Here is a 25,350-nt window from a genome sequence, read left to right as displayed (position 1 = left end):
CGAGTCCTCACTCTGCAATGGATGTGGTGATTCATGGCTATTCACACAGTCTGACTCTTCCTGAGGAAGAGTGCTTGCGCTCAAAAGCTCACGCCTTGAATAAATCTTTGTTGGTCTTAAAGGTGCCATTGGACTCTGGTTTTGTTTTGTTGTGCTGCTTCAGACCAACACCACTACCCACTTGATTCTACTTTTAATTTGGTCATTTGTGATACAATAATCTCAGCTACTCAGGCTGCAACCATCATTGTATTTATCAATTCTTTTACCTATGAGAAGATTTTAGTTTGCCCTTGGCAGTGGGAATGAATTCAGTTTCAGTAGCATCTTACTCAACCTTCGCTTGAAATAGAACCCAACATTCCTTGTTAAAAAAAGAAATGTGCTGTTATAACATTGAATAATTTCTCCAAATTTTGAAGGGTTCTATGCTCTTCTTTTCCTGCTGGCACTTTGGAAATGCATGCCAAAGTACCATGGACATTTCAAGTTGACACGAAGCCGTACCACCAGACCTATTTCTGTGAGGTTTCCTGCTGAGTTTTAAAGCGTAAGAAACGCTGATAGTGTACATAACTTGGCGCTCTCCTGTAGCTTGTGCTGTGAAGCCCAAACATACATAGCTTGAAGTCCTTCTGCCTCTGTTTCATTCACACCTGTGGGACTACTAACTTGCTGCTCATTAAACCCAGCAACATGCCCCCTGGAGCTCGTATAGGAAGTGTGCAGATGCCAGAATATAGTAGTTATGCTATTGAAACAATCTGTCTTAGGAGCTTCAATGTACATAATGATGATTTAACTTCCTTCATGCCATATGTAGAACACAGTAAGTCATTCCAGTCTCAGTAGCTTTTCCTGGAACAACCTCATAATAGTTCTGCCAAGGATAAAGTTTGAACTTTATTCTACACCAATTTGTATGCTTCTGTCTATTTGGTAGCTGTTTTATTAGGAACTATTTCCAACTGTCCCATCCTGATTTATGTAGTGACTAGGGGCAAAGCCCGTTGTACCCCATAATACAACAGGCATTAAGATCTCAAGGTGGGGAAAGAAAGGAATGAAGGAAAGAGGATAAAAGGAGGGAGGGGAGGGGGAAAAGGAGGGAGGGGCAGCTGCTCAGCACAAGACATGCTCAGATGTTCCACAGTTTTCTTTCCTCCTCATGCCTCTGGCCAAGTCCAGACTTCAATTCACCATACATATGAAATAGATTTAAGATTAGCTAGTAAATTCATGACACAGGTAAGATTAGGATTAGAAACCTTTTAGCAACTATGCAATACCAACTTCTTAACACTAAGACAAAAATACACACACAAGGGAGTGTCAAGTGACTGAATGCATCTGGATCAGCTTCTCTCAGCTCCAGGTAGTGCAGAACAACCTTCTCTAGGTGTCAGGATGCATTAGATGTGCTTTACATGGCTGGCTTGATGTTGCAAAGATTAGGGATCCATGCATCCCTCCCATTCTTATTTCAGTATTGATATACAACCAAAGTTCCTGGTGCACAAGACTCTTGGAAGCTGCCACAGTTACTGGAGTATTTATATTGCTTGTTCATCCTCAGAAAAGGTTTTATTTCAAAAGATTTATTTATAATAGCATTCGGAATCTTTCATGCTGAACTTTGTCTGGTTCAGTGTATAAAATGTAGTTATTCTCTGGTCAAGCCCAGTGCCAGAGGGGTGGTTAAGTTTCAAGAACAACACCAGGTCTGTTGTGTTAAGGAACTGGAGCAGGAGAACTGGTTAAGATTTTACAGCCTTAATCACCCAGGTAGAAAGTAAATATGAGGCAAGGTGCTGTGGTATAAAAGGTAGAGCTCCACTCTTCTTTTTTGTTCCGGTATAAGTATAAAAGAAATGATGCAATTGCTGAGTTAAATTCAGAACCATGCTTTTTATGTTTCCTCTATTCAATTTTCTAAAAGATAATCAATTTTTTTCATCCAGAAAAAATTAAGCAAATCAGGCTATGTCCTGTGGAAGCTGTATTTATATGTATAATTAATTGCATGTGTGAAACAGCATTTCAAATCCAACACCACAATCTGAGCTTTCTATTGGAATTATTTTAATAAAGTAAGTTACTTCACTTATTAAAGCTGAGCTTCTTCCATTGATCCAACACCCTAGTCAGGGGTGGCCAAGGTTTGGCTCCCCAGCTGTCCATGGACTAAAATTCCCACGAGCCCCTGCCAGCATATGGGAATTGTAGTCCATGGGCATCTAACGAGCCACACTTTGGCCACCCCTGCCCTAGATTTTTAAAAGGTTCTTTTTCAGCAAGGGCCAGAATATCAGAAGATAAGCATAAAAGAAAATTAAGGAAAGGAAGGCATGACAGGGACAAGTGGCATTTATGATGGGACAGGATTTTCCCATGAGTCTCTGTTGCTGTTTTCTCACATAGATGATTTGCACAGTTGGCTGCCCAGTTTAAAGGTGACACCAGAGGCTTTTACTAAAACCAGAGTTACAGCAAACCATGTTCCATGTAAGAGAGGAGGCAGGATCTATGCAGGCAATGAAACTCAACCATGAGCTTTTTGTACATATTCTGATACAGGTTCTCTAAACTGCTAACTTTTCTTTATGCTCCAGTGAGCTAAAAACCACTGGGGTAGAGTGTGCGTGTGGGAATTATAGATGAGTATCTTACAATGCCAAGTTTTACATTAAATACAAAATAATTCAGATGGTTGCACATTCTGATGGATGTATTAAGATCCTTTCCAGTACAGATTTACTGGAGATCATCCATAATTATGGCAATGTAGCCAGTGTGGCATAGTTGTTAGACTGTTGGACTAGAATCTGAGAAACCCAGGTTCGAATCCCACTTTGCCATTGAAACTTGCTGGATGACCTTGGAATGGTCCTACACTTTTAGGCTATCCTACTTCACAGGGCTGTTGTGAGTGGAGAATGGAGGACAGGAGAATAATATAAGCTGGTTTGGTGTGCAAAAATAATTGGTATTTTTGAGTTCAAGTCTACTGTGGATTTTTGCCGCCATTGATTGATTGTACTGGGGTTTCTATGATGTTGTAATGATTTTTATGTAAACCGCCATGAACTGGCTGCGCTGGGAGTGGCGGTCTATAAATATACATATAAATAAATAAATTAGACTAGGAAAAAATTTCACTATTTCTGAAAAAATCCCAAATCCCAACCGCACCACAGGAGATCTGGCTGGAAGCTCTCAGATCCTGTTGCCCCAGGTGATCTTCAGTATAGGTGAATATTTCTGAATAAAAGCCAAAACAATTGGTTTTATTCAGTCTCAGCTATACCAGTAGCTGATCAAATCCTCTGTATTTGACTTAAATAATACCCAGAAAAGACAGATGAGGTGTTTTGGGGATATTTTTTTAGCTCGGTTTATGCCGAGTGCATACACATAGCTTTGAGCCATCATTGGGGAGAAAGGTGGGATACGATTTAAGTTTGGGTTTTCACTTTTTAATCAGAGTATAATAGAAACATTGCACCATTCCTGATACACTCTGATTCCTTGGCTAAAGAGAATTGTCTGGTGTGTAGCTCAATCAGTTCAAGTCCCCTAGTGTTTCCCCAACCTCACCTAGGCCTCTCTTGTGCTGCTATTGACAAAACTACTTTTCAGCCACTTTGCATAAAGATGTATCATGATTGATTAACCAATTAATCTTAGCCTGCTGAGTAGTTGTTGATAGTAGTTAAATAGTGAAAATAAAATATTTGAACATGTAATAAAGATGAAATGTAATTAATATGACCTCCCAACAGTGAATACTCCCTTATCCCCTCCTCTCTGGTACACTCTGCATCCTTTTTCCAATATCCAAATATTAGCTTTGTGGAACTCTGTTTGCCTTGATTCAGACTTCCTCCCTCCTCTCCCCACCAACTAAGCAAAACCAAAAAACAAAACCAGATTTACTGGGAGAAAACAGCATCATCATCACTTTTATGTCCTGCTTGTAAGTCTCCCAGGAAAATGGCAACAGTATATGCTGACTCAGGAATCCACAGGTTATATTGAACTTCTAAAAATGAACCATCTTTCTTTTTTGCATCAATGCTTCACTCTACCTCATTCACTTTTTCCCATTCCCTTGGACGTCCAATCCTTTTTAGAGTATTGTCACTGGTGATTTTGTGTAAACTGTTCTTCAGGATGTTGTAGTGTTCTGTGCTCTCCCTAATGGGCATATAACACCGCTGAGATTGTCCACAGGTTTGGGCATGATCAATATGCTGATGACGCCTAGCTCTATATTTTCCTGAGCCTATAAAAGCAGCTGTCTGTGGTGAGCCAGTACTTGGATACACTGTTCCAGTGGATGGGGAAGCCAAATTCTGATGGGATGGAGGTGATGCTAGTTGGTTTCATTGATATCATAGAGGGAATTGCTATACTACCATTGAGTCTCTTTCTTTGAGGCTATGTGAACAGTTTAGCAGTGCCCTCAAATCCAGACTTCTTGTTAAAGGAGGAGAATGGTATACTTGCCAAAACCACTCCCTTTCAACTACATCCTATGTGATCATTACCTTCCTTCTGACTCAGCTAAACCAATTTCACTGTTCCGGATTCCTGTAACCTTGGGAATAGACAGCTGTGAACATAGTCTACATGGGGCTGGACTTCCAACAAATTCAGTGTGACTGCACATCTTTTATCTGAACATGTAACAGCTAGAACGCCAAATTGGTTGCCTCTTTATTTCCAAGTTCAGTTTAAGGTGCTAGTTCTTATCTTTCATGACCCGGGGCCAACATATTTTGGGGACTGTCTCTCCTGGGATGCAGCCATGCACCAGTTTTGCTCCTCCAAATTGTTTCTACTTTCCATTCCATACTGCTCCACAGAATTGAGAAGCATCCTTTGCTGGGGAACAAGCCTTCTGAAATAATCTCCCAAATTAGGTATACTGTTACTAGAAATAGACCTGTCTCCTGAATTTATGATGGGGGAATTAGCAATTCTATGATACAGCTAAGCAATGTGAGAGGTGGTAACAAGTGACATACTCCATTTATGTATACAAAGAGAGTATCTGGTCAGAAATAGACAAAGGCAGGTTCTAAACATTAATAAAAAGGAATTTTATTGAAAACCAAAGAAGGATCCCTAACAACATACTTACACTTTAATTTAAATCAGCCATACAGAGGAAAGTAAAGGGATGTTTGGATGCAACATAGATTTAGAAATTTGGGTCAATAAAATTCAGTGAGGGGGCGGGGTTCCAGAAGAGGCAACCAGGTCAGCAAGCTGGGTCTCACATAAAGTAGAGCCAAACACAAGAACAGAAATGGCTAGTCTCTGCTCGCTTTAATAGCAAATTTGTATCTTAGGGGCTAGGGGCAGGGCATGGAAGCAAAGGCAATGTTAAAATAAATGGAGGTTTGTTAATGAGCAAACCAGATGTTGATAAAGAAACTGTAATGGGCCTTTAGGGGTACCTCTGAAGTTGGTGGAAGACTTCAGGTGAGTCCTAGGGAGTGGACTACATTTGCATCTGCACTCCCATACTCCCTTCAGTCACCCTCTACAATCCTCTTTCAAGTGCCTGAACATAGGATGGCTTTATTAGCTATAACTAGGGGGAAAGCAATCTCAGTTGTGGCCCCTACCTTGTGGAATGCATTCTCTGATGAAACCTGTGCTCTGAGAACTTGTTTAGTTGCTACAAGGCATGCAAGGCTGAATTGTTAAGGCTGGCCTTTGGGGAGTAATCCACATACCTGGGTTGTTTCTGTTAATTATATGATGCGTATATATGTGTGTGTGTGTACGTGTACCCTTTTGGTTAGTGGTTACTAAAAGCAATGAATGAATGAATATCCAACTTCTTGCAACATCATTTTCCAGTGTGCAGAACTATAATGTTTTTTGTTAACCTAGAATAATTGCTTTCTTTTTCCTTCTGCTTGATTTTCAGGACCCAGCATTCTCTTCAGCAATTCATAACAAACTACAGGTGCCCAATACTACCCGGAAGGCCTGGAATGAGAGAGACAATCGGTGTGATGTATGTGCTACACACCTGAATCAGCTGAAACAGGAGGCTATTCAGATGGTGCTGACACTTGAACAGGCTGCCAACACGGAACCTTGTGATGCTTCTCCTGGCTCTCCTCCTCCCCTTCCCACTATCCCAACTTTAGTGGGATCCCGACATATGGGCAGTTTACAACCCAGAGACTGGGCCTACATGTCTGCTCCCTATGCTACTTCCAATTATGTTGGCTTTCTGCCTAATAAACTCACTGGGAAACCGAACAACATAGGGATCGTAAATGGGATAGAGAAGAAAAATGGTTCCTTGGGACACCAGGCAAAGGTCAGTGTACAGATGGCCACGAGTCCAAACAATGGTAACATCCTGAATTCTGTGGCTATCCAGGCTCATCAGTACCTAGATGGCACCTGGTCTTTGTCAAGAACTAATGGCGTTACACTGTATCCTTATCAAGTAAGTAGAACAAGATGCGTCTTTAAACTCTTTGAAATTCTTTTTTGTAATGCACCTTTACCATTCCTAAGATGAGGCCCACAGTCCTGAGAACATTTTAGACATGGTTATCAATTAATCAAAATATGTTTTGCTTTTTTCCCCCAAGGGCCCAAGGCTGCTTGTAAAAGATGCCCATCTGCATCAAAACAATTTGGAAAATACAGAGATCTCTTCATTATTCAATTTTGCAAACAAAGCTGTGGAAGGAAATGACAATATTTGTATGTTAACTAAATTACACACTGTTAAACATTACTCCTATATTTTAAATATGGAACAGTTTTTACTATTACAGGTATTTTTGAAATAATTTTGGGGAAAAAAAGAAGGCATGACATTCCTTTCTTTAAAATCATTTACTAAAATTACGAAGCCTAAGAAACAGAAAACAGATGAATTGCTATTGTAGACCCTTAAATAATACAAGTTCAGAAGAATAATACTAGTTGGAAGACTCCTGGTAGACAAAAAGTGACATATAAGAACTAACACTTCTTCTTCTAGCAGTATCGAAACTGTCAATTGTGCCATGTTTTCTCTTATTGGCTGGAACACTGGGACAACAGAACAGGCTGCTTCTGTTGCATGAATGAGGTATATGTTTTGCCTTCAAGAAGAAGAGTTGGTTTTTATGCCCCACTTTTCTCTACCAGAAGGAGTCTCGAAATAGCTTACAATCACCTTCCTTTCCTCTCCCCACAGGTGCCCTGTGAGGTAGCTGGGGCTGAGAAAGCCTTGATGTTACTGCTCTTTGGGAGCAGCGTTATCAGATCTGTGAGCTGTCTGCATGTGCAGGAGTGGGGAGTTAAACCTGGCTTTATTTGTATCCAATTTTTCTTGCCATTGGGGACATAAAGCAGCTTACATTGTTCTCCTCTCCTCCATGTTATCCTCACAACAGTCTTGTGAAGTTGGTTATGCTAAGAGTGTGTGACCCAGCTAACTTCCATAGCAGAGCAGGTATTCAAAACTGGGTTCCTAGATTCTGGCATGACACTTAAAGGTAAAGGCATCCCCTGTGCAAGTACCGAGTCATGTCTGACCCTTGGGGTGATGCCCTCTAGCATTTTCTTGGCAGACTCAATACAGGGTGGTTTGCCGTTCCCTTCCCCAGTCAGGCATGACACTTACTACACCACAAAATGGCTACAGGTAGAAGATAATTACCAATAGAAGGGTGAAATGGTAGGGTGGAGCAGAGGAGGAAAGCAAATCCCTTGCTTTTATGATACATAAATAAATGTTGATAAACACATATCTTATTTCTTTGTTTAATATTTCCCTTCAGTAGATTATAGATACAGAGTGCTTGTGGCCTTTGGTAACATGTATTAACTAATTACATAATGCACATTGGGACCCGTGGTACTCATGGAGGGAAATGCTGGGGAATCCCTCCCACCATTGCTGGAAATTCCCCACACCTGTTTCCCTTCTTACAGCTTGTGGGGGACAAGAAACTGATGGGGGGATTCATTATGGTCCCCCTATCGCTAGGCATGGCACAGCCATTGGCCACACCACCAACTAGTGAGCCCAGCATTCTCCTTGGCCTCGGCTAGGCCCAGTGCAGCTGCTGGCATCCTCCTCTGCCACAGTTGGGCCTGGTGCAGCTGCTGCTGTCCTTTGAGGCTGAACTGGGCCCAGAGCAGCTGCCAACATCCGCTGCCAGGCAAAACTCAAGTGGCTCCATTCTGAGCTACTAAGAGCATTGTTTGCACAAATGATGCAAATGTTTTGGGGTTTATTGTTAAACTGCTATGTATTTTTGCTTTATTTAAAGGTTTTTCTGTAAGTGTGTAGGGCAATATGTATCGTACCCATTTGGATTTAAGTATCCATAGATAGGGGCTGTTGAATCCGTGGATTCAGAGACCAGGAGACCTGGAATTCATTTCAGTTCTTTATTGACCTCAGCTCTAGAGTACAGAGAACCAAAACTGAACTGAAGAAAACTGCATGAAGTACCCCAAAACAAGACATAATGGAGATCTCCGCCACTGTGCACTATTGGTCAGTTTTGGTTCAAACTAATTGGATCCAGCAGTCGGGATCTAGCTATGCATTGGGCAGTAGCAACAGCAGGATTAGAGTCCTGCCTCAGACCTCGAGCTTAGGTCCTCTGCAAGTTACATACACAAAAGGGGCAACACACCACTAATCGCATATAGATAGTCTGATGTTATTCCACACCTCAGTCCATCCCATTGTAAGAATAGGGGTTAGAGCTCCTGGAATAAGGAATAGAATACAGCTCTTTTTATACTTTCCTCCTCCTCTTATACAATAACCATCCTAAAGATCATTAAATTAATACTGCATATAATGTTAAGGAACCACATGCATCTACATATCTATAACCCTTAACCACCCGCTCCCCCCATTAATGTGTGAGCATGTGTGGAATAGAACTGGATATTGGTTCATTGCTGGAAGGGTAGCAAATGTAGATGCTAGAGTCATTCACAGCAGAGAATAAGTAATTGCTTCAGTTGTAATATTCAATATGATATGTCCTGGATGTAATTATTACGGTATGTTAATTGTACAAGCTAGGGAATACTAATAATAGCACTTGGCTCTTGTGAGCAGTGAAGCAAATATTGGTCTCCAAGTTTAATTCTAGGAATTGCTTTGCTGAAGAGGAAAGAATAATATAGTTTGTGAAATACACAGTGATTTTATGGTGAAAATACAGTCAGCAATAAAATTATTAGTTCTAATATTCAGTAGCTAAACGATCTATTAATTTTGTCTGCTAGATTTTTAAAATTATTGATATACCTATGCATGTTGCTGGTTACAATCTGTATTGCATCAGGAAGAGGATGTATATTTATCATTAGGTTAATACTTAATCCTACCACCTGATCCTAAACATGTCAACTTGGAATTGAGGTTTTTCTCCCTTTTCTGGGAGTGCTCCTGTGTCTCTAAACAGATGCACAACAAATGGAAATGCATCAGAAAAGAAACACTCTTTCAGTGACAGGCCCTTCCTACCAATTGAGGGGACCCACACAGCCTTAGTGAGTTCTGGGAACCAAGTTTGTAAACCCCTGGGTCAGGAATATCTTCTCCTTCCCACACCTCTCGGATGATGTCCTGAAGTCCTCACAAATGCTGACCATCCAAGAGTTCACGGTGACTGAGCCCAGTGCTTTCATGCAGGGCTTCTCTGTAAGTGAACACCAGGTGCTGCAAGTGCTTGTCCCAGTCACATGGGTGTATTGCAGTACAAGTCCTGATCATCCTCCTCAGAGTTCCATTGAAATTTTCATTGAAACAATTCATCTTAGGAAGACAGAATAAGAAGAGCTAGTTATTTGTACCCCAGTTTTTACTACCCAAAGCATCTTACAATCACCTACTTGTCCTCTCCCCACAACAGACAACCTCTGAAGTAGGTGGGGCTGAGAGAGCTGACAGAAAGAGAACTGGCTGCATATGGAGGAATGGGGAATCAAACACGGTTCTCCAGAGTAGAGGCCACCTTTCTTAACCACTAGACCAAGCTGCATCTCAAGGTACAAGGTTGATGTAAGATGTTTGATGCCAGACACAACCCATAGCCACTGCATAAGAGTGGATATAAAGGGGGTCCTGAGGTCATTCCCAATTTTATTACTGTAACCAGGTCTGCTGGGGGAAAACAGCGGTATGTCCACTATGGTGTGTGGCTCAGTATTGATCAAAGGCACCTTGGTTTGCCCCCAGTGAGGCAAACAATAACATATTTTGTAAAAGTCTGCCACATTTCTTCCAAGCCAACGAAAAGCTGAGTCAGTTTGTGCTTAGTTTTAGCCACTCCCTGATATTCTGCAAAAGAATTTTAATGTACCTTTGACAGTAACTAAATCTGTACTTTTGCACAGTAATCAGTGGATGTCTCTTCCATGCAGTTGCAAACTTTTCCACCAAGACTCTGTATACCGCTTTCCCTCTTTAAACATGGATCTTACAGGGTGCTCTACAGACACTTCTGGTGGGCGTTCTCTGGTTAGCTGTGATAAGTAAAAGTTTGTATTTTGAGCCAAAAAATACGCCCCAAATACCTTACTGGCATTTCCCAAGTACCATTTAAGACCATTACACATTAGATAATCTGACTGGCTACTGATATAGGGGAGCCTGCATTAAAGCTAAATCATTTGGCTTTTATTTAGAGATATTAAACTATACCAATCAGCTGGGGTGGCAGGAGCTGAGCACTCTGCGGCACCTTGGCTGGGGCTGGCTCTTGTTGTAGCTTGGTTTAAACCATCTATCTCCTATCTCTTATCTCCTTTTTATCTCCTAACTCCTAGCTTTCTTTTTATCTTTCTATCTTCCTATCCTCCTAACTTCTATCATTCATCATTCATCTATCTTTCTTTTTGATTTAGATTTGCTTTTTGCCTTTGCCTACTGGTCACTACATTGACCTGTTTGATCTGTCTTGCACAGTCATTGCCCATCAAAAGTGAGGATATGATTTCCCCCCATCCCCCAATCTCCTGCTTGTTATCTGTATGTTAGCCAAGGGCATATTAAAATGTGGCCCTCCCAATCCTTTGGTAGCCATTACCTTTTTGAGGTAAGTACTGTTCTCTCCTCACAAGCTCTGGCATTTTTAGGATCACTTGAGCTCCCTGAGTACAAAGACTTTGGTATTGTTCAAAAAACCTTCAATATTGTCTCCTTTCTGAAATTTTAGAAATTTCTTTTGACCATCTAGCCTAGTACAACTCAACTCAGCCCTTACTTGTAATTCTTCCATTTTTATTTATTCAATTTGATTCCATGCTGCCTTTATCTCAACAAAATTCTTAAATATTATCTGTCTGTATGTTTCACTACCTTGGGCACCAGTTTGCAACATTTTTGGTCTATATTGTACCACAATGGCATCAGTTTGTGACAGGCCCTTTCTACCAACTCAGAGACCCCCCACAAAATCTCTTATGATTTGGGGAACGAGGTTTGTAAACCTTCCCCACAGTTACAAGATGTTACTAAGTTTGTTATTGGGTTCACTGCCATTAGTTGTGTATTGTGCTGAGCAAGAACACAGAGATCACTAAGTTGTATGTAAATAAAAAAAGAATATTTATTTACAGGTAGGTTTTAAAGAACAGATCAGTCACAAAGGTCTTCAGACAGTCAAAGGAAAATCCTGGCTGAAGCACATAAATATGAGCCAATAATATTTTCAGACTGTCATTTGCTTTCTCTTTTATGCTTGCAGATACAAACAGACTGGGTCAGGTCCTTTCACACACACTGGATTCTAACCAGAGGCTGGTATAATATCCTTCCCCACTTTGCCATGCAAACAGGAAGAGTTATGCTTCAAACTGTCTGCTCTTTTGCTGAGACAGAACCCAAACGATCACGGCCCTTTCCCTGACCTTTTCTGCACCAGGAATCCATCCCAGCACAGTGTCCATCAGGTCACTGGGCTAGCTTCTGCTTTTGGATGATGTTGGCACCAGTTTGGGCCCTTGCCGTGGGGCAAATGGTGGCCTGTATTGCAACAGGTCTGGGATCGGCACCAACGTTGTCCGGAAATGGAAATTAGCCCTGATTGGACGAGCACTGTGCCGGGCCAGATTCCTGTTGCAGAAAAGGCCCCTGAGACACATCTGAACTAAGGATTGCTGTGCTTCCTTCCAAAATCCTATCCCTATCCTCTGAAGGAGGATTGGATGGTGGAATATCACTTCCTTGGAGTCAGGGATGAAACAGCTGAATGGCTGTTTTTCCCTTCAGGAAGCAGGACAGCCTCCTGTCCATCACACCCAAGTTTCCCAAAAAAATAACAAAAAACGCTGGGCTTATTGGATTTCAGTTTCATTCTGTATAACAAAACCAAAAAAGAACAAAAAACAAATTACCAGTATTCCTGTGTGTGTGTTTCGCTTCAATGTATCACAACTCTCTTTGTCTAACTGTATGCACTCCAACAATGTGTTTGAAACATAATAAGGAAGATATTCTGATTTCTTAACTGAAACACTGATGATTCTGGTATCTATTATTTGAAGTTTTTACTTCCATTGTATTTGCATGGAAGATACACTAACTAAACTACACAGCATAGCTGAACATGATTTTGTTGGGTGGGCTGTTGGGCACATTTCCCCCCCGCTAAAGACTGCTGAGCTAATAAGTCCTGAAAAATATTGTCTTGGATAAAGAGCATGGCAGGTCCACCAATAGGGTTCGTTACCCTCTTCATCATAATTTGTCAGATTGATGCCCAAGAACAAGGGCTGTGGGAATGGCTAGACTTAATGGCTCCTGATGTGGGCATCTCCCCATTGTAAATCAGCTTTCAGTTAGATTGTCTAGACAGCTTGCTAGAAATGCTTGACTGCTTTGTGAAGTCTGATCTTAATTTTTTCCTAGTGATTCTCTGCCTATACAGTAAGAGAAATGGTGACATTATAATAGAAACCGTTTTATCTAGGTGAAGGCATACTTATTGCAAAAGGTTCTTGTTGCCATGCTCCCAAAAGATTTGTCCTATTAAACGGATTTTCATTATTCTCTACTGAGTAGTGCTACCACCTTTTCAGCCAGTTAATAGCTAGTCAACTAGGACAGCATTTGGCTAATTTAGTTTTTATTTATTGCCATTTATAACTGAGATTTTAAACTTTTGTCCTTTATGTGTTTTATAACTTTTTTGTATCGTAAGCTGCCTTGAATGCCACACAATAGAAAGACTGCTAATAATTTTTTAATGAAAGAAAGTATGTATACTGTTGGATCCAGTCCAAGTATTGAAGATCTTTTCAGCTTCCCCCTCCTTAAATGTCTTTTTGGACCCCAGGACAGTTATTCCTTGGGTTACAGGACCCATGTGAACTATTATTCCTCTGATTACATTGTTTCGATTATACTAATCCGCCTTGAGTCTCAGTGAGAAATGCAGACTATAAATGTATTAAATAAGTACAATAAAATAATAACCATACAGATGGGGGGTGGGCTGCAGTGGGGAGGGCTCTGTCAGAAGACTTAAGAATAGAAAGAGCTTATGCCAATAAAAGGTTACTGACTGACTGACTGACTGAATAGAAAGACCCAGCCCAATTTTTGCTGTCACTTATTGCCTGAAATGTCTTCATTTCTTAGCAGACTTGTGTTGTTGGGGCTTTTTAACATCAGGTTACTAATAATTAGCTTTAATAGGGTCATAAGTTATCATTTGACCTTTTTTACCAAGAAGTCATCATTTGAATGAATATATTACAGTAATTGGCTAATTATATCTGACTTTCATACTTTGGTCTATTTGTACCTTAATTCCTTTATGCCATAAGGGGAAGCTGGATTTCATACTAATTGTAACTTTTAAAAAACAATTATTCTGGTGTGATTTGATTTTGCATGACATTTTTATGCATGGCTTAATGACCCTGGAAACATTTATTTTTCCTTCATGATACCACATTGAACAAGGGAAATGAGGAGGAAAGAGTATCCCAGCAACTGAAAAGAGTTAAGGAGGCTTATCCTACCAATATGAGAGCCCCATGACTCAGCTATGATGGGAAGAAGCAATCTGTGAGCTCTTAAAAAGAGTGAGATAATCCTTTAATGCAATGCATGTCATGAGATCACAATTAGCAAGGATTTGGACTCTTGATTTTCTGCAGTCTAGTTTGGTCAGATATGAGATCTTGTCTTCTTCCAGTAAGAAGATCTAGAACAATAGGGATATGAAAAAGCTGGAGCAAAAAGTAAGTAATATACACAAAAATTAATAAATGTGTATGTTTCCTGATGAAATATAACTGCAAAACTATACTGTGAAGAACTAACCATTTTAAAGAAAGAAGCTTATCATGGCATGTTGTTAAGCACATATTATGTATGAATTTGGAGGGGATATGTAGTTCAGTTCAAAAATACGTGTGGCTTGTTTGGAAAACCTTTTAATTTGTTCCCTCTGTAGTTTATACAGACAGTCAAATAATTAATTCTAAGCAATTAAATGGTACCTGAATAATTAGGGACTGTTTCCTGCAGCATTCCTAAATAAAAGGCCAGGGTGGGGGAAGACGTTGTGATACTTGTCCAGGAATCTTTTTCCCTTAGGGCAATCTGCATCTCAGTAATCCCAGAAAACTAATGTGTGGGCCTAGTGTAGGATGCAGTGGAGAATTTGGTCATCACCTTGATGTATCAACTGCCTAATGTGCTAGCACATGCCCTGCCGAGTTTCCTGGAGTTGCTATCTGGGTGGGCCTTGCAGTTCACCCAGCATGCCTGTCTGCACCTCCCCACTGGCAGTGCCAGCACAAGTGGCCACCATCCCCGTGGGCACCCTGATGCCGTTTGCCACCTCCTGACTGCTGGCAGGGGTGTCAGGGGGCTGCCATGTCCTTTGCTGCCCTCCCACCTCTCTCTCCAGCCTACTGTGGTGAAAACTGGCTGGGGTGCCAGATGCCAATCCACAGCCTTCTTTTAAAGCTGTCTTTGCCCCTAGAAATTACAGATTTTCTGAGAGGTTGGATGATGTTAGTCTGTGGGCGGTTAGATAAGTTCTCAAGCAGAGAGGCCAGCATTACAAAGATAATTCTCTCTCTCTCTCTCTCTCTCTCTCTCTCTCTCTCAGACACACATACACACATGCACACATACCCCCTTGAATGGCTTTTGTGAAGAATGGTTGTTGGGGAGATCCACTGAACTTGTAATTAAGATGTGATTATTTTTTTAGATGTTTATTTTAAATATATGTTATCTTGGTTTTTTATTGGTCAACTGGTGCAGATGCTAGATAGAAAGGTGAACATATAAATGAGCTAAATAAATTTATTTAATATTTCTCCTGTATTTCTCACTCCCTTCTCTCTGACCAGTCATAGCATAGATTAAAAATCTGTTTCCTTTGATGAAAAATTGAATACTTTGTTTAATTCACCTGTTTTAATGCTTCCTGAATTCTTTGTTGACTTAAGGAATGCTTCCTGCTCATGTGAGAGTCCTCTTGGGGATAGAAACACCTGCCCATATTTCATGGTAATTGGATAAGTAGCTTTCTAGATGCTATAGCCAACATTTTCTAACGTACAATCTTTTATTTTAATTGCCTATGAAATGGATCTCTTGCATGAGCAGTACAGTCCCTGAATATTACATATAAATTGGATGGAAAACAAAGAAGGAGCAGCTGGAAATGTGTTGTTTTCCATTAAAAAGAGAATCTTCTAAAATTAAAAACCCTTTGGTTTAAAAGAATAGTTAAGACACAATTTCACTTGTGCCTCCAAGAGCATGGAAAGCATAAGCTGAGCAGTATATAGGTTGTGTAGTCTGACATTTCATTCTCATTTTCAGTTTAGATTCCATGCAGTTATATTTTGCATTGCTATTTTAGATCCTCTCTCCCTTCCCCATTGAATTTGTTGTTACATTCCTTCTTTCCTGTCAATAGTAATATTTGGCATTTATTTTTATATTGAAGCAAATTTTTGTTAAACAGTTATGTAGCACCAACTGGCCACATGTTCAGTTTTGTACTCCACACTGCAGAACAAACTGCGGTAAAAGAGGGAAGGGAAATGTAGCTACATAGAAGGTGTACATGAAACATCCGACTGTTCTACATATTTACTATAGACATGGGACACGAGGTAGGTTGGCAGACTAAACTTGTAATTAATATGGCTTATGGGAGGAGCATCAATGGATTCATCTTAACAAAGCCAAAGGCATTTTGTTATTTTAAGATTAATTTGTAGGTTCAGTAGATCCAAAGAAGCATTGTATGAAATCTCTCTCTCTCTCTCTCTCTCTCTCTCTCTCTCTCTCTCTCTCTCTCTCTCTCTCTCTCTCTCTCTCTCTCTCTCTCTCTCTCTCTCTCTCTCTCTGAATTCCCCCTCCTCCAGTTTTTAACATTATATTAAAGTCTGGCATGACCAAGAGCTGGAGCCTAGGATGTGACTAAGCAGATGAAGGCTTGAGTCTTTGTGGGCAGGAACCTGAGTTTCATGAGATTGTGTTGCATATACTTCTGTAATCCATTTAACCAATATTCAGTTTTTAAAATTCATCAGAATGCAGTTTTTTGGGGCTGCAAATTGGATATTGTCTTAGAAGAGCTATTTATTCTAGCTCCGTTTCCCACCTGAAGAATTCCACACGCTCCTCTGTTGCCATGATTTCACCAGTGGGAATAAAAGTATCTCTAGAATGATGATGGTCATAGCTGAGAGCTCTGACAAAAGGTGATCCACTGGAGAAGGAAATGGCAAACCACTCCAGTATCTTTGCCATGAAAACCCAATGGACAAGTTCAAAAGGCAAAACGATATGACGCCAGAAGATGAGCCCCTCAGGTCGGAAGGTGTCCAATATGCTACTGGGGATGAGTAGACGGCTAGTACGAGTAGCGCCAGAATGAATGAAGCGACTGGGCCAAAGCTGAAAGGACGCTGAGTTGTGGAAGTAACTGGCGGTGAAAAGACAGTCCGATGCTGTAAAGATTTTTATTCCATAGGAACCTGTAACGTCAGATCCATGAATCAAGGCAAGCTGGGCGTGGTTAAACAAGAGATGACAAGACTGAACATCGACATTTTAGGAATCAGTGAACTAAAATGGACAAGAATGGGTGAATTTAATTCAGATGACCATCAGGTATACTACTGTGGACAAGAATCTCGCAGAGGAAATGGAGTAGCCATCATAATCAATTAGAGAGTAGGAAAAGCAGTCTGACAGAATGATCTCAGTTCCAATCCAAGGCAAACCATTCAACATCACAGTAATCCAGGTCTATGCCCCAACCACTGCTGCTGAAGAGGATGAAGTTGACCAGTTCTGTGAAGCCCTACAACACTTTCTGGAAGCAACGCCAAAAAATGATGTGCTTATCATCATGGGGGATTGGAATGCTAAAGCAGGAAGCCAAAAGATTACCGGGATTACAGGCAAGTTTGGCCTTGGAGTACAAAATGAAGCAGGGCATAGGCTGGTAGAATTTTGTCAAGAGAATACAATAGTCATAGCAAACACTCTTTTCCAACAACCCAAGAGACGACTCTACACATGGACATCACCAGATGGTCAACACTGAAATCAGATTGACTATGTGCTCTGCAGCCAAAGATGGAGAAGTTCTATACAGTCAGTAAAAACAAGACCAGGAGCTGATTGTGGTTCAGATCATCAGCTTCTTGTTGCAAAATTTAGGCTTAACTTGAAGAAAGTAGGGAAAAGCACTAGGCCACTCAGGTATGAATTAAATCATATCCCCGACAAATATACAGTAGAGGTGACAAATAGATTTAAGGAATTAGATCTGATAGACAGAGTGCCTGAAGAACTATGGACGGAGGTTCGCAACATTGTACAAGAGGTAGCAACTAAAACCATCCCAAAGAAAAAGAAATGCAAGAAATAAAAATGGCTGTCTGAGGAAGCTTTACAAATAGCTAAGGAGATAAGGGAAGTGAAAGGCAAGGGAGAAAGAGAAAGATACACCCAATTGAATGTAGAATTCCAGAGAAAAGCTAGAAGAGATAAGAATGCCTTCTTAAATGAACAGTGCAAACAAATAGAAGAAAACAATAGATTAGGGAGGACCAGAGATCTTTTCAAGAAAATTGGAGATATGAAGAGAACATTTCATGCAAAGATGGGTATGATAAGGGACCAAAATGGTAGGGACCTCAGAGAAGCAGAAGTGATTAAAAAAGGTTGCAAAATTATACAGAAGAACTATACAAGAGCAAGCTTAACATCCCTGATAACCACGATGGGGTACTTACTGACCTGGAGCCTGACATCCTGGAATGTGAAGTCAAATGGGCCAAAGAATGTTCAAACTACCACACCATTGCACTCATTTCTCATTCTAACAAAGTTATGCTCAAAATCCTACAAGCTAGGCTGCAGCAATATGTGGACCGAGAACTTCCAGAAATACAGGCAGGATTTTGAAGAGGCAGAGGAACTAGAGATCAAATTGCCAACATATGCTGGATCATGGAGAAAGCTAGGGAGTTCCAGAAGAACGTCTACTTCTGCTTCATTGACTATGCTAAAGCCTTTGATTGTGTGGAGCACAACAAATTGTGGCAAGTTCTTAAAGAGATGGGAATACCAGAGCATCTTATTTGTCTCTTGAGAAACCTATATGCAGGTCAAGAAGCAACAATGAGAACCGAGCATGAAATCACTGATTGGTTCAAAATTGAGAAAGGAGTTCGGCAGAGGATCATTGTCCATGGGGTTGCGATGGGTCGGACACAACTTCGCACCTAACAACAACAAGAATGATGATATCTAGGAAGAAATTGCGGTGAAAGGAAAAGGGTGGAACCAGCCCCTCTCCTCACTTACTGGCTTACCCCTTTTATTTGAAGCCCCAACATGCACATAAGTTCACAAGGTACATATATTTCTTGACATCAGAGGAACACCCATCTCATCCAATACTACTGACAAGGTGAGGGGTTTGTTTCAATTTTTTGTATCTATGGAGATGATGTGGCAAAAATGGGTACTTGCTTCTCTTTCCGGTAATTGTCCCCCTTTTTTTAGTACAATCTGTCTTCCTCCATTTTATGCTTCCAACAACCCTATGGCTGAAAGATCGTGATTGAGCCAAAGTCACCCAGATAACTTAATGTCTGATGCCAGTAATTAGAATTCTGTTGTCTGTTGGCCAGCCAACTCTGCTTGGGTGCATATCTTTTATATCCAAGTGATATTCTGCCACAGAAATTTACAGACACACCTGATCTTGTCAGATCTTGGAAGCTAAGGAGGGTCGACCCTGGCTAGTATTTCGATGAGAGACTTCCAAGAGTCATGATGCAGAGACATGCAATGGCAAACAACTTCCAAATATCATTTGCCTGGCTCCCAGACAATTTTAGGATCTCCTGGCTACACTATACGCTAAAATATTTCTGATATTTGTTTAATTATCTTTAAAATATGAATTAAGAATTGAATAATTGAAGTAATATATGAAGTAAAAATGTTCTTGTCAAGGCAACAGCATATTTAAAAGAGGTGACTATAATCAAATATAATTTTATGCAAGTTGCTTTGTTCTTGAGCAGTCATCATAGGTCATATATGCTATCATAAGTTTATTGTGCCTTTATGTGCATATATGTAAAATATATTGATATATGAATGCAGCCCATAGTCTGACCCTGGTCTGAGTATATCTGCTTCAGGGTGTCTTTCAGAACTGCCTCCATTCTTAATGTATGAATGACACGAATGAAAAAGTGGCAGTTCACCAGCTGCTTCTGAACTTTGCAACTGCCCTGGCTTCATTTTCCTGAAGAGCAAAGAGAGGTTACCCATGACCAGAGGTGATGAAGCATCACTTCCAGATAATGAAATGACTTTAAATGCAACTAATATTCTCTAAGGCAGATTTAGACAGTGCTTCACCTTTTGCAACCACTCAGTGTCTTTGGTTATCCCTCAAAGAGTTCAAGGATTCAAGAATTGGGGGTAATGACCTGTCACCTTTGAAAGAGTCTGTCGGTCATGTTTAAGGTCACTAAGAATCTCAGCTGAATATCTGTAATCTTGATCCATAGAGAGATAGAGTGAAAACCAGTTTTAGCAATTCAAGTCTCTTCATGAAGCTGAGCCTGTCCTGTACTTCTAATAAATATTCTAAAGAGATAGTAGGCAATCTTTATTTTTAGAAAGAATCAATAGCCTTTAGCTAATCTAGAATATATTGGCTTTCTCATGTTGGTCTGGAAAATAAAAGCTTTATATTAATATAAATAATTTAAGAGTTTTTACTGTTCTCTGTCATAGACTGTATTCTGAATGCTTAATGTTTAATTTTTTTAATATATAAAATGACAGACAAGATTCGTGCATTGCTAGACAGCCAGAACCAATAAATGCAAATTATTTTATAAACTGTTTAAAAGAAAACACTGTGTGAAGTAGCTATGACTTTCAATGAATTGAAATTAATATTTTAGTACTTCAATATTTGGGAAAGTGGAAGATTATTATAGTGTACTATGTCTGACCAGTAAAATAAAACCTTCACTGTCTGAAACCCCTTAAAACTATGTTGCATCAGTACAGAGTTATGCCCCTGTTATAAATTATCCACAGCTCAAGGTTATTTGATGCTCTCTGTATAATTTTATACTTCTCCCCCCACACCATTGGCATCCAGGTATTCAGACCCAAAACTCAATCCTTCAGTTACTTTTAAGGGATAGCTGGAGCACCATATTTTAAATAAGAAATTAGTCTTTATTTGTTTACTGTTTTCAAACCATGTAAGTATGGGTTTTTTACATGCTGTCAGCTGCCCCAAGGTTGTTGCTAGAGTTGTTTGCTATATTTGAGCAAAACAATTTCAAATGAATCATAAGACTGAACAATAAATGAAAGATTGGCAATGTTTTATTTATCAACAAAGTAGGTACAGAAAAGTACAGACAGTCTCCCTGCTCCAAACCGATTTAGGCATTTTAAAGTCAATGGCAGTACTTTGAGAAGAGCCATGAAACAACTTGATATAATAATAGTATGATCACCCTGGCCCATTATGCATGGCCGCCGAAACGGCGATTTCGGGTCACATGGAAAACGCGGAGGGGGAAGAAGCGAAGCAAACCACTTATGCACGGAATGGGACGCAACGGTGGCAAAACCCAGAGTAACCGATTATGCACGCGGCGATCCCAGCGCCGCTTCTGGTAGCGCCCCAGTCACCCAGAAGCTGCGCTTTCTTCTGCATTTCGCTAATGGGGCTTTTTCGGCGGCAAGTACCGAATCTGCGGCTGGTTGCAGCCGGCACCATGCGTTATCCGTGATTTTAGTCGCCGCCATTCCACCCCGATTGTGCGCTATTCCCCCCGTGCATAATGGGCCCCTGGGAAGCCCTCTTAGCATTCTGGATGATACATTCTACAACAGCTAAAACTTCCATACTCTTTGCTGCCCCAGATTTCAGTTAGCATTTGATTGTATCTGCTTCATAAGAACATAAGAAGCTGTGTTGAATCAGCCAGTGGCCCACCTAGTCTGTATCACAGTGGTCAAAACCCTGGAGCCTTTAGGAGGTTTAGCAGTGAGGCCAGAACTCCAGAAGTCCTCCTGCTGTTGCCCCCCCCCCTCAAGCAACAAGAATACAGAGTATCATTGACTCAAACAGTGTTCAAGCACATACCTACTCCATTTTGTGCCTGGGGCAAGCAGTGTTCAAGCACATACCTACTCCATTTTGTGCCTGGGGCTTGATGACACAGGGATTGGGGATGGGGTCTCTGCAGAGGAACATCCATCCACAAACTGTCCGCCCTCCCTAGCATACAACATCCCTCTGCCTCTACTGAGGGGCAGTGGCAGAGGGGCTGGCTGCCTCAGACCATAAGTCCCTTGGCTCATTCCCACTGTCAAGGAGGTGGGACAGGGAACCAGGCCATCAGGGGGAAGCCCACACAGACGCCCAAGCCAGAGGGAAGGCCAAATGGGCTTGTGCAGGGTGGCTGTCAGGAGTTCCTCCATATGATATGAGCAGCCACCATTCCCTGCCCCCCTCCAAGTGACAACCTTTAAAATATTTAAAGCAGGCTTTCTCAACCAGGGTTTCGTGAAAGCCCGGGGTGTCTTGACTGTCCTGGAAGCGTTTCTCGAATGAGTGGGAGTTAATTAATTTTAAACATATTTTTTAACTTTGTTAAATATTTATTGGGTGATATGATCATATATGGTCATGTCGACCTACCCACCAATCCCAAAATGGTTAATGATGCAGCTGGAGGGGGTGGGAAGCGGAGTGGCCCCAGGTGGGCGTACACACAGCTATGCTTCCTAACCATATTCTGCATGATCGCACCACTTCTGGGGGCTCTCCGAGCCTGAAGAAGGGTTTCTCAACAGTTAAAAAGTTGAAAAAGGCTGACTTAAAGAGAGAAATCATGTCTCATTTCAACCTCCTCCAATCTGAACATTCCCAAGTCCCTCTAGTTTGTGGTATTGTACTTTAAAATAGTTTCCAAGTATCCTGAAGGGATTTCTCTCAGTTTCTTCATTCACATGTGACTTTTGTTTCAGTAGGACTATAAGCATCAGGGAAACTAATTACAAATATGCCTTATTTTCCTGTTTTCTTCTTCCCTCAGCATTGTTCTTGAGCTGACACTCTTCCATTTATGGAGCTAGGCTGAGGAGAAAATTGTGAGAGTGAAGTGCTACAGAGAGCTCAGTCAGGGAAAAGGATTCACTGTCAAATGAAGCATGATATTTACTGTCTCTCTCAAATATGGTTTAGCACCAAGAAATATGTGTGTGAGATTTGCATCAGCTTTCTACTAAATCAGGAGGACTTTTCGTCCAGTTTTTTTCCTGAAGAAGCCTTTTTTTCCTCTGTCACCTTAGCTGAACTGGATGACCAGCTAACTGGATCTACGTGTCTCCCTGGGGTGGGGTGGGATGTTCAGCCATTTATATGGATCCTGCCCGTAACATTAGTAACTGAATTGCTCTGTGGACGTATGGGGACACTGGTTTCTCATTAAACTGTAAACCCTCAACAGTATATATGCATTATCTGATAAATATATAGCTCTTAAGTGCCTAAATTAAAATATTTCAGATGGGGAAACCTTAGAACAATGTGGACATTAAAACTAATTTCTGAAATAGAAATAAATTTAACATATTCCCTTAGTTTTGTGTTTATTTTTTTAGCCTTTAGTTCTAATTCCCACTGACCCCTGAGCCCCCCTCCTATGAGAACCACCACTGACATGTCCATCCTACTGGGCCATCAGTATGTTACAGTTAAAATTAGATGTTCTCACTATGTTTGTTCCATTGTGTTACTGTTCTCCTGTTATGACTCACTACTGTTCAATTTATCATGTTATCTGTACTGTTTTTATTCCTGTTCCATGTAAACTGCCCTGAGCTTCAGGGGAGAGCGGTATATAAATATAATAAATAAATAAAGTGGGGAGGGGAGGGGACAGTCTGAATGTCTTCTTAGTTATGTTCACATTTGTTATGAAAGTTGGCGGCAAGGACCTTTTATACTCTAGTTTGTCAGTACAAAACAAAATGACTTGATTTTAACTTTACCCCTTTAGGTTGTTGCAATGTTAGGTTTAGAATGCAAAATGGATTATTTCAACCTGGATAGAAACCTGTGTGTATTCTGCAGCTAAAGACCCTCCATATCAAGACATCTTTCTCTAAATGTCACTGATGAACATTTGAAAGCCCCATAGTTTGTGTTTAATCCAATAATGATTTCTGTGGGAGATTAGATGGTAAATCAGGGGATTAAGTTGTTCTTAGATAAAATGAAGTTGTTAGGATTAAGAAAGAGGGTGGGAAAAGGGCTTTTTGCAAACAGCTGTCTTACTGATGACCTTGTTAGACCCTGCAGGTGCCTGCATCCTCAGCAATAATCCCAAATGCCCTGAAGCAATGTTAGCAGCCACAGCTTAACTGGATCTCCAATTATCTCTTGAGACTTGCATTGCGCTTCCTAGCCTGCTTTAAACATTGACAGAGGTCAGTTCATGTATCAGTTTTTACTGGAATTAAAAGTCAGTAGTATACACCTGGTCAGTTGGCAGACAACAAATTAGGGTACCAAGGAAAAGAAAGTATATAAGAGAAATGAAATTCCAAAGAAGCTGTCCTAAGGATGAGTAAAACAGTGAGCAGAATATAAAATTGTATGTCTACATGAGCAGTCCTACTAAGGCCTATTCAACAAAGCTTTCTCACAGCAGTTTTCTTAGGATTGTTCTTTTGGTTGCTTTCCAGAGTTTACAATAAAACCCTTTCCATACCGTGCCGGGCTGCTGCCGGCTGTTTGCAATGAAGCAGTTTGCCCCACCTCTTCCCGGGTCTAGTTGGGGGGTGATTTCCCCCACTGGACCTGGCAGTCTGGGTGGAAAGGTTCTGGCACACAGCGGGGCAGCAGGGCCATTTTTTTTCCTCTTTAGGAATGTGTTAGCCATTATTTCACAGCCGTTTTGCTGTTCCTTTTTTTTTGGTCTGCACCTGAAAGTTGGCACTTCTAGGCTACACCAGTTACTTTGACATGCAATCTACAGACTTTGTAGTCAGTGGAAGATCTGATATTGAATTCAGTGAGATGTAGATTATCTCTTTAGATCTTTGTTCTATGTATTTCTATTGTTATTAATATATTTATTTACTAGAAGAAAAGCCCATTTATAAAAATGGGCTTTTCTAGGTGGGCGGCGAAGGCGGGGTGGGGCCCTGTACTCACGGGCGGGAGCACAGGCCGCTGCTGCGCTCTCCAGCAAGGCGGCCACATTGGCGGCGGGCAAAGAGCAGGGCCATTGTGTGGAGGCAGCGATCCTGCTTGCGTGCGGGCAGGCCTGTCCCCAGGCAAGGCGGCTTGCTTGGCGGATGGAAAGAAGCAGGGCCACCATGGCCCTGTGGCACCCCCCTACCCGGGCAAGGGCCGAAAGTTGAAGGAAGATGGGCCAAATATTGGAACTCCACAGTGTTTCTGTGCGGACCCTGGCCACTGCATTTTTGACTAGCTGTAGTTTCTGGATCAAGGTTAAGGGCAGGCATGCATAGAGTGAGTTGCAGAAGTCCAGTCTGGAGGTGACTGTCACATGGATCACTGTGACTAGGTGTTCCGGGACCAAGTAGGGTGCTAGTAGCTTGGCTTGGCAGAGATGGCAAAATGCCAAGCGCACTACCTTTGTGACCTGGGCTTCCATTGTGAGGGAAGCATCCAGGATCACATTCCTGGCAGAGTGAACTGTAGAGAGCTGCAATGGTGGGCAGGTGTGCTTCCTCACATGGGCCCTTCCACTTGAATCCATAAGTCT

General features: G+C 41.1%; 1 protein-coding gene across 4 annotated transcripts in view; it reads left to right on the top strand.

The window, feature by feature from the left end:
• The window catches only part of KIF26B (kinesin family member 26B), a 412,305-nt gene that overhangs the window by 133,593 nt on the left and 253,362 nt on the right, over window positions 1-25,350 (top strand). For 3 of the 4 annotated variants that reach the window (XM_077344338.1, XM_077344346.1, XM_077344362.1), the window contains one exon: window positions 5,945-6,478. In XM_077344338.1, coding sequence (XP_077200453.1) covers window positions 5,945-6,478 — 534 coding nt within the window. The remainder of the gene's footprint in view (window positions 1-5,944; window positions 6,479-25,350) is intronic. The other variant, XM_077344354.1, reaches the window with a different exon arrangement.

This window comes from Paroedura picta, chromosome 1 (genome assembly GCF_049243985.1).
Source record: "Paroedura picta isolate Pp20150507F chromosome 1, Ppicta_v3.0, whole genome shotgun sequence".
In the NCBI taxonomy this organism is placed as follows: Eukaryota; Metazoa; Chordata; class Lepidosauria; order Squamata; family Gekkonidae; genus Paroedura; species Paroedura picta.
This window is presented reverse-complemented; position numbering and strand designations above follow the sequence as displayed.